The sequence below is a fragment of the Chionomys nivalis genome, chromosome 1 (assembly GCF_950005125.1).
Source record: "Chionomys nivalis chromosome 1, mChiNiv1.1, whole genome shotgun sequence".
NCBI lineage: Eukaryota > Metazoa > Chordata > Mammalia > Rodentia > Cricetidae > Chionomys > Chionomys nivalis.
This window is the reverse complement of record NC_080086.1, coordinates 14,528,290-14,543,038: the sequence shown is the minus strand read 5'-3', so window position 1 is coordinate 14,543,038 and position 14,749 is coordinate 14,528,290. Positions and strand designations below refer to the sequence as shown.

Below are 14,749 nucleotides of genomic sequence, written 5' to 3'. Positions count from 1 at the left end.
TTTTAACCAACCTACATACTATCAAGAAGTCCATGTAAGATTTTGCCTGCTACATTTCAGGAGTATGTAGCCTATTTCAAAGTCAACCAAAGCGTATGGCTTCTTCCAAGTTAGGTTATTGCTCAGAGATTTGTCTGCAGAGTGCTTCCATAAGCACTCCACTGAGTAAGGATGACTGAGCTAAATGTCATTTCAGCCATGAAAGTCAGAGTACCGGAATAATTAGTGAATAAATGGGATATTTTCTAGTGGTTCAGCGACTCATTTGTTAACCTCTGAAATTGTTCTTTAGTGTGGCCTGTGAATGCGGGCTAGTTTGCACTGTGCATCTTTTCCCTTTCATCTCATGTTCATCACTTCAACTGCAGCCTGTTCTGCTGGCATTTCTAGCCAAAAATACATGCTTATGTGACTATTTCTGATCTAGATGTTTGTGTTGCTTTTTATATTTAAATGCCATTTTTCTGTCTAAATATAGGTACTATTGCATTCAACTCTTAACAATCTGTGTCTCTTTGACTTTGATCCAAAATGATATTGACAGTTACCTATTTTACAGTGTGGAGTGAAGTGTCCTTACACAAGCAGATACATTGGCAGTTGTCATCAGATGAAGTAATTCAGTTCAGAAGGCTCTCACAAGAGAGTCAAGGCATAGAAGCCATGAGGGTCCTTAGGAGCCGTGTGTGTGTGTGTGTGTGTGTGTGTGTGCGTGTGTGTGTGCGCATGCGCACGCGCGCATGCATGCATGCACACACACACACAGACAAGCACTAGAGAGCATAACCCAGGCTCCCACATTCTGCTAAGCAAGTATCACCACTTTTCTGAGAAGTCTTCAGTAAGGGCCTTTATATCATTGTTAAATATGTTTTTCTCCACATTGATTTTATTATAGAATTCATTGTCTCCACATGGAAGTAAATTTATTCTTTTCAGTTATGCTTGAATTCTAATTCAGAGTCATATTATCAAGAAAATATTAACACTTTAAAAAGTCACCATTTAGTGGCCTAGGGATTTGTCTCTGCTAGAACAATTGTCTAGGATACATGAGGTCCTCAACTTATCACTAGTGCCACAAAAAAATAAATAGGTAAACATTTAACTAAGCAAATAGAGCAGAGGATTTTGGAGAATAGAAATACGCAGTACAGAAAATAAATTCCCATTGTGGACATACATGGTGACATTGTCCCAGCTGCTTTGGAAGCAGGAGATCACCTGTGCCTAAAATACACCTGGGAAACATAGTGGAACTTCATCTCTTATAATGAATGAAAACTAGTTTGGGAGAGATGGTTCAGAGGTTAAGAATATTGGTTGCTCAGGACCACGAGGGATGCACCCGCCCACTGTGACAGTGGAACTGATTTATTGGGAGCCCACCAAGGCCAGCTGGTCTGGGACTGAATAAGCATGGGTTGAAACTGGACTCTCTGAGCATGGCGGACAATGAAGGCTGATGAGAAGCCAAGGACAATGGCACTAGGTTTCGATCCTAATACATGAACTGGCTTTGTGGGAGCTTAGCCTGTTTAGACGCTCACCTTCCTGGACGTAGATAGAAGACCTTCGTCTTCCCGCAGGGCAGAGAATTTGGACTGCTCTTCAGTATCGAGAGGGAGGGGAATGGCGTGGGGGGAGGAGAAGAGGAGTGGGGATAGGGGGAGGGGAGTGGGGGGAGGGGGCAATATTTGGGAGGAGGGGAGGGAAATGGGAAACGGGGAGCAGGTGGAAATTTTAATTAAAAAAGAATTAAAAAAAAAAAAAAAAGAATATTGGTTGCTTTCCCAGAGGATCTTGCATCGGGGCTCACAACTCTGTCACTGTAGTTCCAGGGGATCAGATGCCCTCTTCTGCCCTACTCCCAATACCAGGTACATAAGTGATAGATACACAGGCAAACACCATTTATAGAGACGAGAACGACCGCATTGTTGCAGCTTCTTCTTAAGCTTCCTTTTTTATTTTTTTTCTTTCGTTTGAATAAGCACCTGCTAACATTGTTCAAGGACATGCTTCTAGAACATAGATTAAAGGAGAGACGTGCTGTGGAATAATCCTTCTGTACACTCTCAATATATGTTGCTAAGATTGGTTTAGAAACAAGCTGACTGAAGCTGACTGGCCAGTAGCTGAATAGGATAAAGTGAGGCAGGAAAGCTGGGAGAGGAAAACTTAACCCACAGAGAAGGGATAAAATGTAAATTGTCATGGCCAGCCAAAGATATAGGTAGATTTTTTTTTTTAAAGTAAATTGTAATACTGAGCCAGTTTTATGAACTGTAGAAATGCGGATTGAACATCAGGTAGAGCCACTTACTGCCAAGCATGACAGCGTGACTTCAGCCCTTGGCTCCCGTATAGTGGAGGAGAGAACCGCCCCACAGTTGTCATGTGATCGTCACACATGCACACGAAAGTAAAGCGTAAAAAGACATTCAACTTTTTTGTGTCAAGTTTATAAAATGCAGCTTGCAGTCAGGCTTTGATTTAGACAGTGGCATCCTCAGAAAAGAACTCATGTGGAAGGGGAGAGAGTAGAAACAGACAGACAAACTCATCTTTTCCCAACTTCATCACACACAGCTTCAACAGTTGCCAGAGCAATGTCCATATGCCTATGCACTGGAGCAGGAACAGGAGCTAAATGATGTTATATGTTTACTAATAATTGGGTCAAGAATTTACATAAAAAGATAGAAGGCTGCCTACTTCTAAGTTTCTAAAATAATACATGCTTATCTGCAAGCCGCCCAGCAAGTTTTCAGAAACATGGGTATGTAGCTGATTCATAGTCCCTGGCGCTTCGAGGTGAGTGAAAAAAAGACCAGGCCAGCAGAGTCGATAGTTGGCTTGGTCAGGCAAGAGAGCCTGTCGAGTTAGTCTGTCAGATGGAAACAGGCTTGGTGCAGGAGGGATGAAGAGGACTCCATCAGCCAGCCGTCTCTACAGTGCAGGCCATAGATGTGCTTGAAGAGCAGAAACCAAGCTAGGCCCTGGAACAACAGTCCCTCCTACAGATAACACAGTGTGGGGATGCTTCCCCACCCCCCTAGTCCGAGGCCATAGCCTCCTTTATGTAGTAGTATTGGATACAGCCTGTTCTTTGAGCTATGCAGGCTTGTTTGTCTTCAGTCTTCTGATTTGATGAGTTTGGCTGAGTGTTGGAGGATTGCTTCAGCTGAAATTGTTCCTTATTGCTAGGCGATGGCTTGTCCCTTGCTATAGTTAGCTCAGCTAGACAGAGACACCTGAAGTGCGGAAATGTATGTATATGACCCAGGAGACTGGAGGAAGGGCTTGAGGTATGTGATCTGTACATGGTTCTAACAGCCTGTCCCCCATGGTCAAATTTTGTGTAATGGTAAATTTTATGCTGTCTTCTTACATAGAATTGACTAGATTCTTGTTATCTTTTGTTGGTTTCTATTAGCTCCAACCACCGTGAATGTAACACATCGTCCAGTAACTCAGGTGACCACAAGACTCCCTGTACCAAGAGCTCCCGCAAATCACCAGGTGGTTTATACAACTGTGCCAGCACCACCAGCTCAGGCTCCCCTTCGAGGAACCGTTATGCAGGCTCCTGCTGTTCGCCAGGTCAACCCTCAAAATAGTAAGGCTCTTTTTTCTATGTGGCTTTGAAGTGTGAGTACTGATCCATACTGACACAGGATTATCATACAAAGGGACACACTGAGCAACGCGCTTGTGTGGTATGGTTAGTAACGGTGTAGGGGACACACTGAGCAACGCGCTTGTGTGGTATGATTAGTAGTAATGCAGTACATTGGAAATTGCTGCTACTGGAGATTTTAAGTGATTTTATGGCAAAAATTAAAATGATGTGAAGCAATTAGTTCGGCTTAGCCATTTCCACCATGTATACATTTCTCAAAGCACCACAAGCATATAGTTGTATCTGTTAAAATGGATTTTGAAAAATATTCTTTTTTTTCTCCCCTATTTGAAAGCGTAAGTCATAAACAATCCCACACCAGTTTGGAATTATGATTAATAAAATGGTTATTTATTTAAAAGGGAAAAAACTTACAGATCACCGTCACAGACAACAGCCCTCTGTGCAATCAGGAAGGGAGTCTAGTCGCCGGAAGCGGAGCAGGAAGTAAGAGAGCGGAGCAGGAAGTAAGAGAGCAAAAAGGGAAGTAGCCGCTTTTTTAAAGGGAGAGAGACCACGCCCCAATGGGCTGGTATCTCAGCAGCTATTGGCTGGAGGAGCGGAAGGACCTCCCGCAACACCTATTTATTTATTTAGAGACAGTCTTAGTATGTAACCCTGGCTGACCTGGAACTCACAGAGCTCCACCTGCCTCTGCCTCGCAAGTGCTAGGATTAAAGGTGTGCACCACCACATCCAGCCCTTCTTATGATTAAAAGAAAGGAATTGGACATGTATCCTGTAGGATTTATAGCCTTTATATTGTCTTCAGCTTAGCTTTGTTAATGGCCTATATTATAACACCACATTTGATATTTACTAATGTTTTGAGACACTTTCTCCCTGTTTATCTTTGCCTGGGTAGAAGTTTGCTGTGCTACACATGCTGACCTCAAACCCACCGAGGTCTAATCACTCCTGCCTCCTGCATGCTGAAGTTTAAAGGCATGTACTGTATGCCCTGCTCTTAATAATCACCATCTATCCAAATTGGAGTTGGAATGATAAGTTGTGACTTACCCAGAAAAGGGATGTCATGGCAAAAGGGTAATCTCTGTTGACCGTCTTAGAGTCCGGAAGACATTAAAGGAAGGAAACTACCCCAGGAAATTTAGACGTTGTTTAAGCTGTAACTGTAGCCATTCTGTATTAGATACTGTGTCCTCATAGCATAGAATATATGTCTTAATAGTAGAATATAGCGTAGGCAAAGATTTATAGTTAAAGCTTAGAAGCTGGGCATGAAGTGCATGCACTTGGAAAGTGGAGGCAGGGGGATCAGGAGTCCAAGGTCATCTTTGGCTACATAATAATTTCAAGACTAGCCTGGGCTACATGAGACCCTATGTCAAAAAGCCCAAATAAGAATGCATTAAGTTTAAAGGAAAATGGTAAAAGTGACCCAGAAGTGACCTTTTCCACACTAGGATCTTTTTTGCCCTTCTTCTGCCTTTCCTTATACCTCCCTGTCTGTCTGTTGTCCTCGCTTTTCTTTTTTTTTTTGGTTTTTCGAGACAGGGTTTCTCTGTGGTTTTGGAGCCTGTCCTGGAACTAGCTCTTGTAGACCAGGCTGGTCTTGAACTCCCAGAGATCCGCCTGCCTCTGCCTCCCGAGTGCTGGGATTAAAGGCGCGCGCCACCACCGCCCAGCTGTCCTCGCTTTTCTTAATGCCATCAGTGTAGGCAGTTGTTTGATTGGGTCATGGATGAGTTCTGGAACAGCCAGGGAACCTGGCAGTGCTAACTTGGACCAAGTGCTAAGTGTGGAGAAGACATGGTTGGGAGAGTGGGGCTCGGAATTCCCTTTTGTTGGCCCTGGCAATGTCACAGCTGTTTTCCCAAGTGTGTCCTCAGCTGATTAGCCTTATAGAGAGAGAAAGTGCAGACTCCACTAACATAGGGGTAAAAAAAGATTTGTTTGTTCGTGTGTGTATATGTGTCTATGTATCTGCATGGGCCAGAAAAAGATGTCAAATCACCTGGAGTTACAGGAGCTACCTGATGTCAGTGCAGGAGCCAAACTCAGGTCCTTCACAAGAGCAGGCTGTTCGCCTAACAGCTGAGCCTTGTCTCAAGCCCCAAGGATGACTTTGATTGACAGCTTCTGTCTGTGGTCTTTTGAATCGTTGGCTCCAGTCTGGCTGTTGCCCACACCTGGAGAGCAGAGCCAGTGTTGTCGGGTTTTCATTTCTAGTATTTTTTGTGAAGACTCCTGCATTTGTGTTGTTGTTGGTGGTGGTCATGCTGCTGCATTCACCTTGCAGTGCCACTTGAGGAAGTGTTTGTGAAATGCTTGAATTTATGATTTCTGTGTCTTCGTGGTCGAGTCACAGCTTGGCTGACTGGAATCATTTTCCTCTTGAATTTTTTAAAAAAGTTGCTTTACTAATAATGTTTACAGTGCTCCAACAAATTTACAGTAGAATTTTGATATTTCCTTTATATTCTGTTTCATTTTCTTTTCCAGGTGTTACAGTTCGAGTGCCTCAGACCACCACATACGTTGTGAACAACGGACTCACCCTGGGATCAGCAGGGCCTCAGCTCACGGTGCATCACCGGCCACCACAAGTGCATACTGTAAATATCAGTGCTTGCCTCAGACTTCCTCAGTGACTAAGCTGTCAGCGCCTTTTGATAGTTTCTTTACCTGTGTAGCTCTGGCTGTCATAGAACTCACTTTGTAGTCCAGTCTGGCCTCGAACTCAGATCTGCCTGCTTCTGCCTTCTGCATCCTGAGATTAAAGTGGGTGCCAACATCACCTGGCTACCATTTCTTTTTTTAAAGTAATATTATCAAAGGAAGGAGATAGTTCTCTCTCCCCTTGAGTAGTTGGTTATTTTAAGGAAGTTACCCTTACACATTGAGAAAATGTCTAGGGCCTCTGCTCCCTGAGTGCAGACAGGGCGACAGCCAGGGCTTGTGAGGTGGTAGACAGCACTTCTAACTCATTGCAAATTAAAGGGCGCTTCTTCTTTCCTTGTCTGAATTAGAACTGCTGTATTGTCATTAGTTTATTTTAAACTAGCCATTGGGCTGGGCGGTGGTGAAGCACGCCTTTAATCCCAGCACTCGGGAGGCAGAGGCTGGCGGATCTCTGGGAGTTCGAGACCAGCCTGGTCTACAAGAGCTAGTTCCGGGACGGGCACCAAAGTTACAGAGAAACCCTGTCTCGAAAAACCAAAAACCAAAATAAATAAATAAATAAATAAATAAATAAATAAATAAATAATGAATGAATGAATAAATGAATGAATGAATAAACAAACAAACAAACAAACTAGCCATTGGTTTTCAGAATGCATTTTTTACGAAAGGACAGTAAATAAAGTATTTTCCTCTAAACGTAGCATCAAACTAGGCCATACTGTCGTGTGACAAGATTATTCCTGAGTTTCAGGGGTGCTGAGGAATATATATGAATATATGTAGGATATATATGAAGAGAAATGCTGGCCATCAGAGAAGGGAGGCAGGAGGTCAAAGGTGATACACATTACCTAGCAAAACGTGTTTTTCCAGCACCCATAGTTGTCATTGGAGTTCATCATGTTCCCAACATGGCAGTATGCTTGCTTTCACACAGCGCAGTTTCTAAAGTCTCCATTGCCCTTGTGGCAACCGATATTCACAGGCCGAGGAACCAACACAAGGCAGTGTGCTCCCTAAGCCCCCACTCCCCAGCACTTTTGCGTGTATGTGTCTGGATGGAGCTGGAACTGGTCAGCGGGGATTTTCTGACTTAAATGTAGTGGAAGAGTAGTGCCATGAGCTGCATGTCCGAGTCCCGTCACTCGAAGAGCCTTATTGTCTGCTGGAGCCCTTCGCATCCTGTGGGGATTAGGGGTAGTGTTCCCGGTCTGTAAAACTTAACGTAATATAAATACACAAGGCTAGTACATCATGAAGTGTTTAGTGGTGCTGTGCCCGCTCCCATAGTGCGTCTAGCCCCAGCCCAATCTCATCCTCCTCGGGATCTTCCTTTGCTTCAGTTCTGGCTGTTCTGAGGTGCACGGCAAATTTGCCGTTCTTGTTGTAGCTACAAAAGAATGCTTTGCTTTCTTCAGGGAATTGTAATATAAACTAGGATGGTTTTCCCACTTCATAATCGACAACAGCTTTTGAGACATTTTGCTTTGTAAATCTAGAACTCCTCATAGCTTAAATTGTTTTTCTAGGGATGTTGACTTCTAGTTTTATCTACTGCTATTAAAGCTTTCAAAGTGTAACCTGTATGCAGTTTCAACAGTTTCCCGCACGTGACAGCTTTTTTCTGTCTGTGTCACTGTATTCCTACAGCATTTGCTGCATTGGTTTGTTTCCTCTGAGGCTGGTCTCCATCTAGCTCATACTGGCCTCGGGCTCATGGTCCTCCTGTCGTAGTTGTCAGGAGTTGGGGTTCCAGAGGGTTCACTGACCTGTGTAGCCACGCTTGCTTATTTTAAGGGAATACCTAGTGTGATGTATTTCTTCCCAAAAACTTCAACAGAAACCCCATCTGCACTTAGAAAACAAAACTCTTGCCTGGTTTTAACTGGTTTGGAGGCATGAGTGGATTCAACAAGCATAAATATTCAACATATTAGAAGGGACACGGCTGACCACATGAGCTCTAGGCAGACCCACTCCGATCCAGTGCTTTCCTAAGCCTGTGACTTCAGCCATCTTCTCTTAGCCCTTTTTAACTGTGTGGTTTTAATGAACTGAGATGATTAAGTAAGGCAGGAAGAGATGATTAGAAGAACAGCTATGGCTGCTGTTCTGTCAGGCATAATTCAGCTTTCAGTGTTACTCCCTTAAATGTGGGCTTTGCTCAACTTGATTTTTTCTGTTAACTGATGACTCGTATATCTCTCTACAGATGTATGTATAATTTCTTTACTACTAGGAATAATGCCTTTCATCAAAACATCCACATTGCTTGAAATCATCAGTCTATGATTGGTACTTTTTTCAGCTTTAGCCCTGTAGTCTTAGCATCTGCAGCCTTTCCTTGTCCTTTGTGGATAGTCTCTCTTCTTACAGTAGGATTTGTGTTTTTGCATGCTCTCTTTCATTGGTGGTAATGAGCAGAGTCCCCTTTCTACATATTGAACTCCAACTTAGGGGAATCACATTTAAACCGTGACTTGGCACTTTTGTTCTTGTAGCTTTTAGAATAATTTGTCTTATACTTTTGACAGTTTGACTGTAATAAAACATTGGAATTTAGTGGCATACTCTTGAACCTTCACATAATCCATTAGTTTATTCAAACTATCTGTAGGCAGAGGCCCTCGTTCCTGGCCCCCCAGACCTGAAATAATCACACGGAAACTATATTAATTGAAACACTGCTTGGCCTATTAGCTTAGACTTATTATTAACTAACTCTTACATCTTAAATTAACCCATTCCTATTATTGTGTGTATCACCACAAGGCTGTGTCTTACCAGGTAGTTCTGGGACATCTGTCTCCTTTGATAGCTACATGGCATCTCTCTGACCCCATGTACTCTCTGTATCTCTTCCAGCCTGGCTGTATTCTGCCATGCTATAGGCCGAAAAAGTTTCTTTATTAACAACGGTAATAAAACATATTCATAGCATACAGAGGGGACTCCCACATCATCTAGCTATATAATAAAGTAGTGCTTTGCTTTGTTCTATTTGGGTGCCTTGTCCACCAGTAATTGCATGGAACTATATCCCCGGCTTATATTTAGACATGTTTTGTTACATGAAGTTTGGTAAGGAATGACATTTGGACCAAGTCAGCGAGTAGTATGTTGCACTTGAACTCTGTTTTCTGGCTCTTTTTGGGGGGGGAAGACCGCTGTTGTCTTAGATCAGCTGTGACGGCGATGTTTGCAGTAGCTGCAGTGCTGTGCAGCATTGTGTCAGCAGACCCTCCAGGGCCAGTTCCATGCTTTGAATCACTGGGCCTTAACCCCCTTCCAGATAGTCTTTTCTTCATGTACCCTAGGCCAAAGGAAGTTCTAACACTCACTCTTGTCTGTTAGCCTCCCACCTTCCTCTGCTCATCTGCTCACCCTTGCCCTGTTGGCTAGGGGTCATCTGGCCATTTGTACATCTGTAAGTCCACTTGTCCTTCACAGCATTGCCTTCTTCATCCAGCCTGGCCGAGAACATAGTGCACGGTCAGCATTATTCATCCGTGTGCTGCTGTCTTTGTAGGATAGTGTGGCTCTAAAGTTGAGTGTGCTTGCATGTGCTCATTGTATGTTCTACATAAAATGAGTGTGCTTCTATGTGCTGATTATGTTATACATAATTTTTAAATTCTTTCCTAAATGAAGAATCTACAGTAGAGAACATTGAATTGTAAATTCTTTGTTAGTGTCAGAGTCTCTTTAGTGATTGTTGTTGTCCATGAAGAACTTAGTATTTTCTGCCTAGGAAATATAGTTGAGCAAGTTCAGCACCATAGTCTGGAGCATGATTTGTTATATATCACTGAATAGAATTGCCGAAATTGGATGTGGTGTCGGCTGGTTTTCAGAGTTCTTAATTTGAAATGTTCTCTCTATGATCGCTAAAGTATCTTCTAAAATGGTTGTATAATCATTAGAAATCAACACAATGTCTCTTTCTTAGGAGCCCCCACGCCCTATGCATCCAGCACCCTTACCAGAAGCCCCACAGCCTCAGCGTCTGCCCCCAGAAGCTGCCAGCACTTCCCTGCCTCAGAAACCACACTTGAAGTTAGCACGAGTTCAGAGTCAGAATGGCATCGTGCTGTCGTGGAGTGTCCTGGAAGTGGATCGGAGCTGTGCTACTGTTGACAGCTACCATCTCTATGCTTACCACGAGGAACCCAGTGCCACTGTGCCCTCTCAGTGGAAAAAGATTGGCGAAGTCAAAGCCCTTCCTTTGCCAATGGCTTGCACTCTCACTCAGTTCGTGTCTGGCAGCAAGTACTACTTTGCGGTGCGCGCCAAGGACATTTACGGACGTTTTGGGCCTTTCTGTGACCCTCAGTCCACGGACGTGATCTCTTCCTCCCAGAACAGTTAGACCTTGGAGCCTTCAGCTTCCTCTTTTCAAAGTTCCACATTTTGGGCTTGTTTTTAATCTTGTGCATGAAATTTAATGTAAAATCCACCTTGTGCAAGATCTCTTGGACAGATGAGTGTACACACTATGTTTGTTTATAACTGAAGGATAATAAATTCAGCCGGTAAAGCAAGTCTTCCCCTGAACAAGTCAAGCTTCAGGGGTTTCAAATGTAAATTGTTCCTTGCTTTAGTTATGAGGCTGGGGAATTCCTATGGGTGTTTGTGTGTGTCTTTCTTTCTTTCTTTCTTTCTTTCTTTCTTTCTTTCTTTCTTTCTTTCTTTTTTGTTTTAAGCTTTAGATTTCTGAGAGTGTGTTTATCACAGTGCAGTCCCCATTTTCACTCTCATATTTACCTCTCTTCATATTTATCGTGGGAAACGATAGATAAAGAATCTGAGGGGTTGCTGGCATGGTTCTACCTTTAGGGGGATCTAGAAGATCAAAGACTCGAAACAAAGTCCAAAGAAATGAAAAGAAAAAAAAATATTTAGCTTAAAGCAGATGAATTTTAACAAAAGGGGTATTCTTTCCATAATTTCTTTGATTTCTTCTGTGTTACTGATTAGGTAAAAAATTTTGTATCTGTACCCCAAGTCCCTAATCTGGCTTCTCCATTTGTGTTGTGCCTTAGAAGCTACAGAAATACATAAACCACATGCCTGTCATTGTTTCTTCTCTTTCAGCTTTTATTTATTCATGCCACCAAGAATACCACACCCTTTATGCATTTTTAGAACCGAGTTGTGTAGGGTGTGCTTTCCTCGTCTTTTATAACATCACTGTATCACAAAATCCAAAAATTTGACTTCCTGTTTTCTTTTAATTTTGCCCATTATTTAGCTGCATAAAATAGGCCATGTTGTTTAAGAAAATTTAATGTCTATGTTGTATTGTTAGAGAATCTGCAGGAAGTTGTGGTTCATCTCATCACTTATGGAGACTGTCCTTTCCCAGACAGTAAATGCTCACGAAAGAGCTGGAGCTCAGATCTCCTAATTCTCCGAGAGAGACCCTTCCTGCTTTAGCCTTCACTTCGAGTGGTGGTGTCCAGTACTGTCTGATCTCGTCAACTAAGCGTGTCCTTTTGGGTCATTTCACATAGCTCCTAGATCCAGTCAGTGCATTGTTTCTCTTTCCTCCACAAAGATGACAGGTGCAGGCTCACCCGTGCACGCCCAGGGCACTTTAGAGTTGCAGGTGAGGGAGGGCGAGGGTGAGCGAGGCATTGTGGGATTTGCGCAGTCACTTTCCAGCTCTTTCCTCCTACAGCATTTTTAAGATATACTTCTGCCTTCATCAGTCATTCTCTTGCTGGCATTAGAAGTGGGGAGCTCCAGTCCCGTTGTGTATTCGTGCCTTGGGTGGCTGATAGCAGGGGTCATCTAGTTGTGACAACAGGGTCTTTGGTGACTTCTCCCTGGCTTTGCTCTGTCATCTTCAGTGTGCATGAACATTTTGGTTAATGAAGGAAGCCTGCAGTTGCCAAAGTGTAAATGCTCCTAACCTTCCACTCCCAGAAAAAAAGACCACATGCAAGTCAGTTTCCCCCAAGTTCAGCGTAGCCTGCTGCTGTGCAGCAAGGACTCAGATTTGTGATCATGATGAAGAGAATTTGGTAAGGAGGAAATGATTTCGTATGCAAGATTACCTCTCTGTACCAGCATGTTCGTTCATCACGTGTTGTGGGAGGCACAGGGTTGGTGTTCTCAACATCACTCCTGTCTATGTCTAGAAAAACATACGCAAAATTGGTTTTACTGGCTGGTCTGCCCAATAGCCAATTGAAGTTTCCCGGATGAATATTTTTGTTTATATTCACTAATCACTTTTTTTCTCTTGTTCTTTTTTAAATGTTTCCATAGTGTTATATAATTAGATGAAGAAAGCCCAGTGGGATTACTATATTTTGTTGTTTTGGCTTCTACTTGGGGATTTTTGTCAAAAAAAAAAAATCTTAAATAATGGCTCTAGATGTAACTTTACTGCAGAAGGTAATTACTTCCGGATTGGAAATCAGGTGTGAAGAAAGACTGTCATTGTTGAGGGAAAACACACTTTTGGATACAATCTCCTCAGATGACCTGCCACTAGGCTTCAGGCAGCAGCCACCTTGGGTTTCCTGGCATGTGCTAGGCTTTTTTCTGTGGGGCAGATGGGCATTGACTTTCTCTCTGGCTGTCTGTGGAAGACTTCTCTGGAAGCAGCCACAGGCCTCAGCGCCCTCGGGATTTAGGAGCAGTACATGTCCCATGGCTCTTTGTTGCCTCCTGCTCAAAGTATCACAGATAAGCTCAGTTGTCCCATTTGGGGGATTCACGTTTGCTCTATTTTTAGCCTGACAATACTGGTAAGTATTGCCTCACCGGGAATCCTGGAAACTTCTCAAGTGCCATCCTGAGGTGTCAGGTGTTTGTATGGGAATGAACGGGAATAGTAATGTTTGTTACTCTGCTTTGTCAGTACTTTCCACCCCGTTTTAAGCGTGAGCACACCTCTTTCATGTATGTCCTTGCTATTGCATACAAAGACAGCCTCGGTTGTGACTGTTAACTTGACAAGGTGACTGGCCCTGTTTCTCTAGGCTCAAGTTTTAAACTGGAGAATACTTTGTACTATGCAGTGAAGCGTGACTTTATGAAAGAAACGAGAGTTTTCTTCCTTGGAAATACTTGGCTGGGACACCATTCACCTCACAGAGAGGTATCCTCCATGAACACCCCCTCCCCATGTGCCAGATAAGGGATACCTTTAAAAACACGTGTATCAGGGGTTTCAGGCACATCTCTGGCACTTTCTTTACACGCAGGATGGATGTTCTTGTTGGCTTGCTCCATTGTGTTAAACATCTTCCAAATTACCACTTCGTGTCAGTGCCTGGAGACATTTCACTTCCCGTGAGTTTCCCAGTACTGTGTATGATTTAAAATGCTGTGTGTGGCATCTTCTCACTTCCAGATGCTGCTATCTCACCCTGTAACTACCACAAAGACAGCCTTCCAAGTCCCTGACTCGGCCTTAGGCCATTCAGTATCTTCATTTTATTTTTTTCCCCGCTTCCCTCTGGTTGGGTCACATGTTTGGTTCTCATGGAAATACACATGTCCTTGTGCATAGATGATAACTGGGCAATTGTGTGATCCTGCCTGCCTTAATTAGTTTCTGGGCAAATGGCTTCAAAGAAATATTTGAGGGGCACACAAAAAATTTGAACAGTAACCATGAGTTTGTCAGTGTAGGAGGCTTACCAAATTCTTAAACCTCATCCCCTTGAGCCAGCTGAAAGGGAGTAGCTGAAGAGACACTGCTCTCATCTTCAAATGATTTTATCATGTTCGAACTTTTATTTTTGTGTTTTTTTATGTAGAGACAACTGAGTACCTATCATTTAAATATTTAAATGAACCTCCCCTTTCCTTTTGTAAATAAGGGAATTAAGCAATCAAACACCTGGGAATCCTAGCTTGAGAATTTTATCAACAATTTCAAACATAAATGTAAAAATAAGGACAACTTGCAATCTGATTTTTGTTCATTGCGGTTGAATGTGTAAATAATAAAATGATGTAAGGCCTTCCTGAGGTCTCATTAACTGGACTGTAGCAAGTTGTCCTATTTTCTATTATGTTTTGACAGTTTTCATTTTCTTTCCTCCATGTATAGTAGAGTGCTGTCTGTGTACGTGTTAACTGCAGTGGGGATTTGTCCAGCAAGCCTGAAATTTGTACTCTGAAATAAATGATTGGGTTTTTAACATTCTGAGTACTCCAGTTCATTCCGAGAGTTCCCGGCGTGTGTGTGTGTGCTTCTTTGCTCAGATTCACCCTGTGCTCACTGTTGAGTGTGTCTTATTTAATCTGTTTGGCAATTCCCTGGCACTCAACCCCCATGTTATTCCCTAGCTTTGAAGAAGTTGCTCTGGAGACCCGCTGCCTGGTTAGATAGGGTCACAGTGTCTCCTGTTTGGGCTTTGCCATTGGCATTGGCCAGCAGGGGAAGGGGAACAA

At 43.0% G+C, this 14,749-nt stretch overlaps 1 protein-coding gene across 5 annotated transcripts in view; it reads left to right on the top strand.

Annotated features, from left to right (window-relative positions):
* Atf7ip (activating transcription factor 7 interacting protein) overlaps positions 1 to 14,484 on the top strand; it is an 89,319-nt gene extending 74,835 nt beyond the window's left edge. For all 5 annotated transcript variants that reach the window (XM_057763377.1, XM_057763375.1, XM_057763374.1 and 2 more), the window contains 3 exons: positions 3,440 to 3,622; positions 6,152 to 6,264; positions 10,284 to 14,484. In XM_057763377.1, the coding sequence (XP_057619360.1) occupies positions 3,440 to 3,622; positions 6,152 to 6,264; positions 10,284 to 10,703 (716 nt within the window). In that variant the 3' untranslated portion in view covers positions 10,704 to 14,484. The remainder of the gene's footprint in view (positions 1 to 3,439; positions 3,623 to 6,151; positions 6,265 to 10,283) is intronic.
* Positions 14,485 to 14,749: the final 265 nt, after the last annotated feature.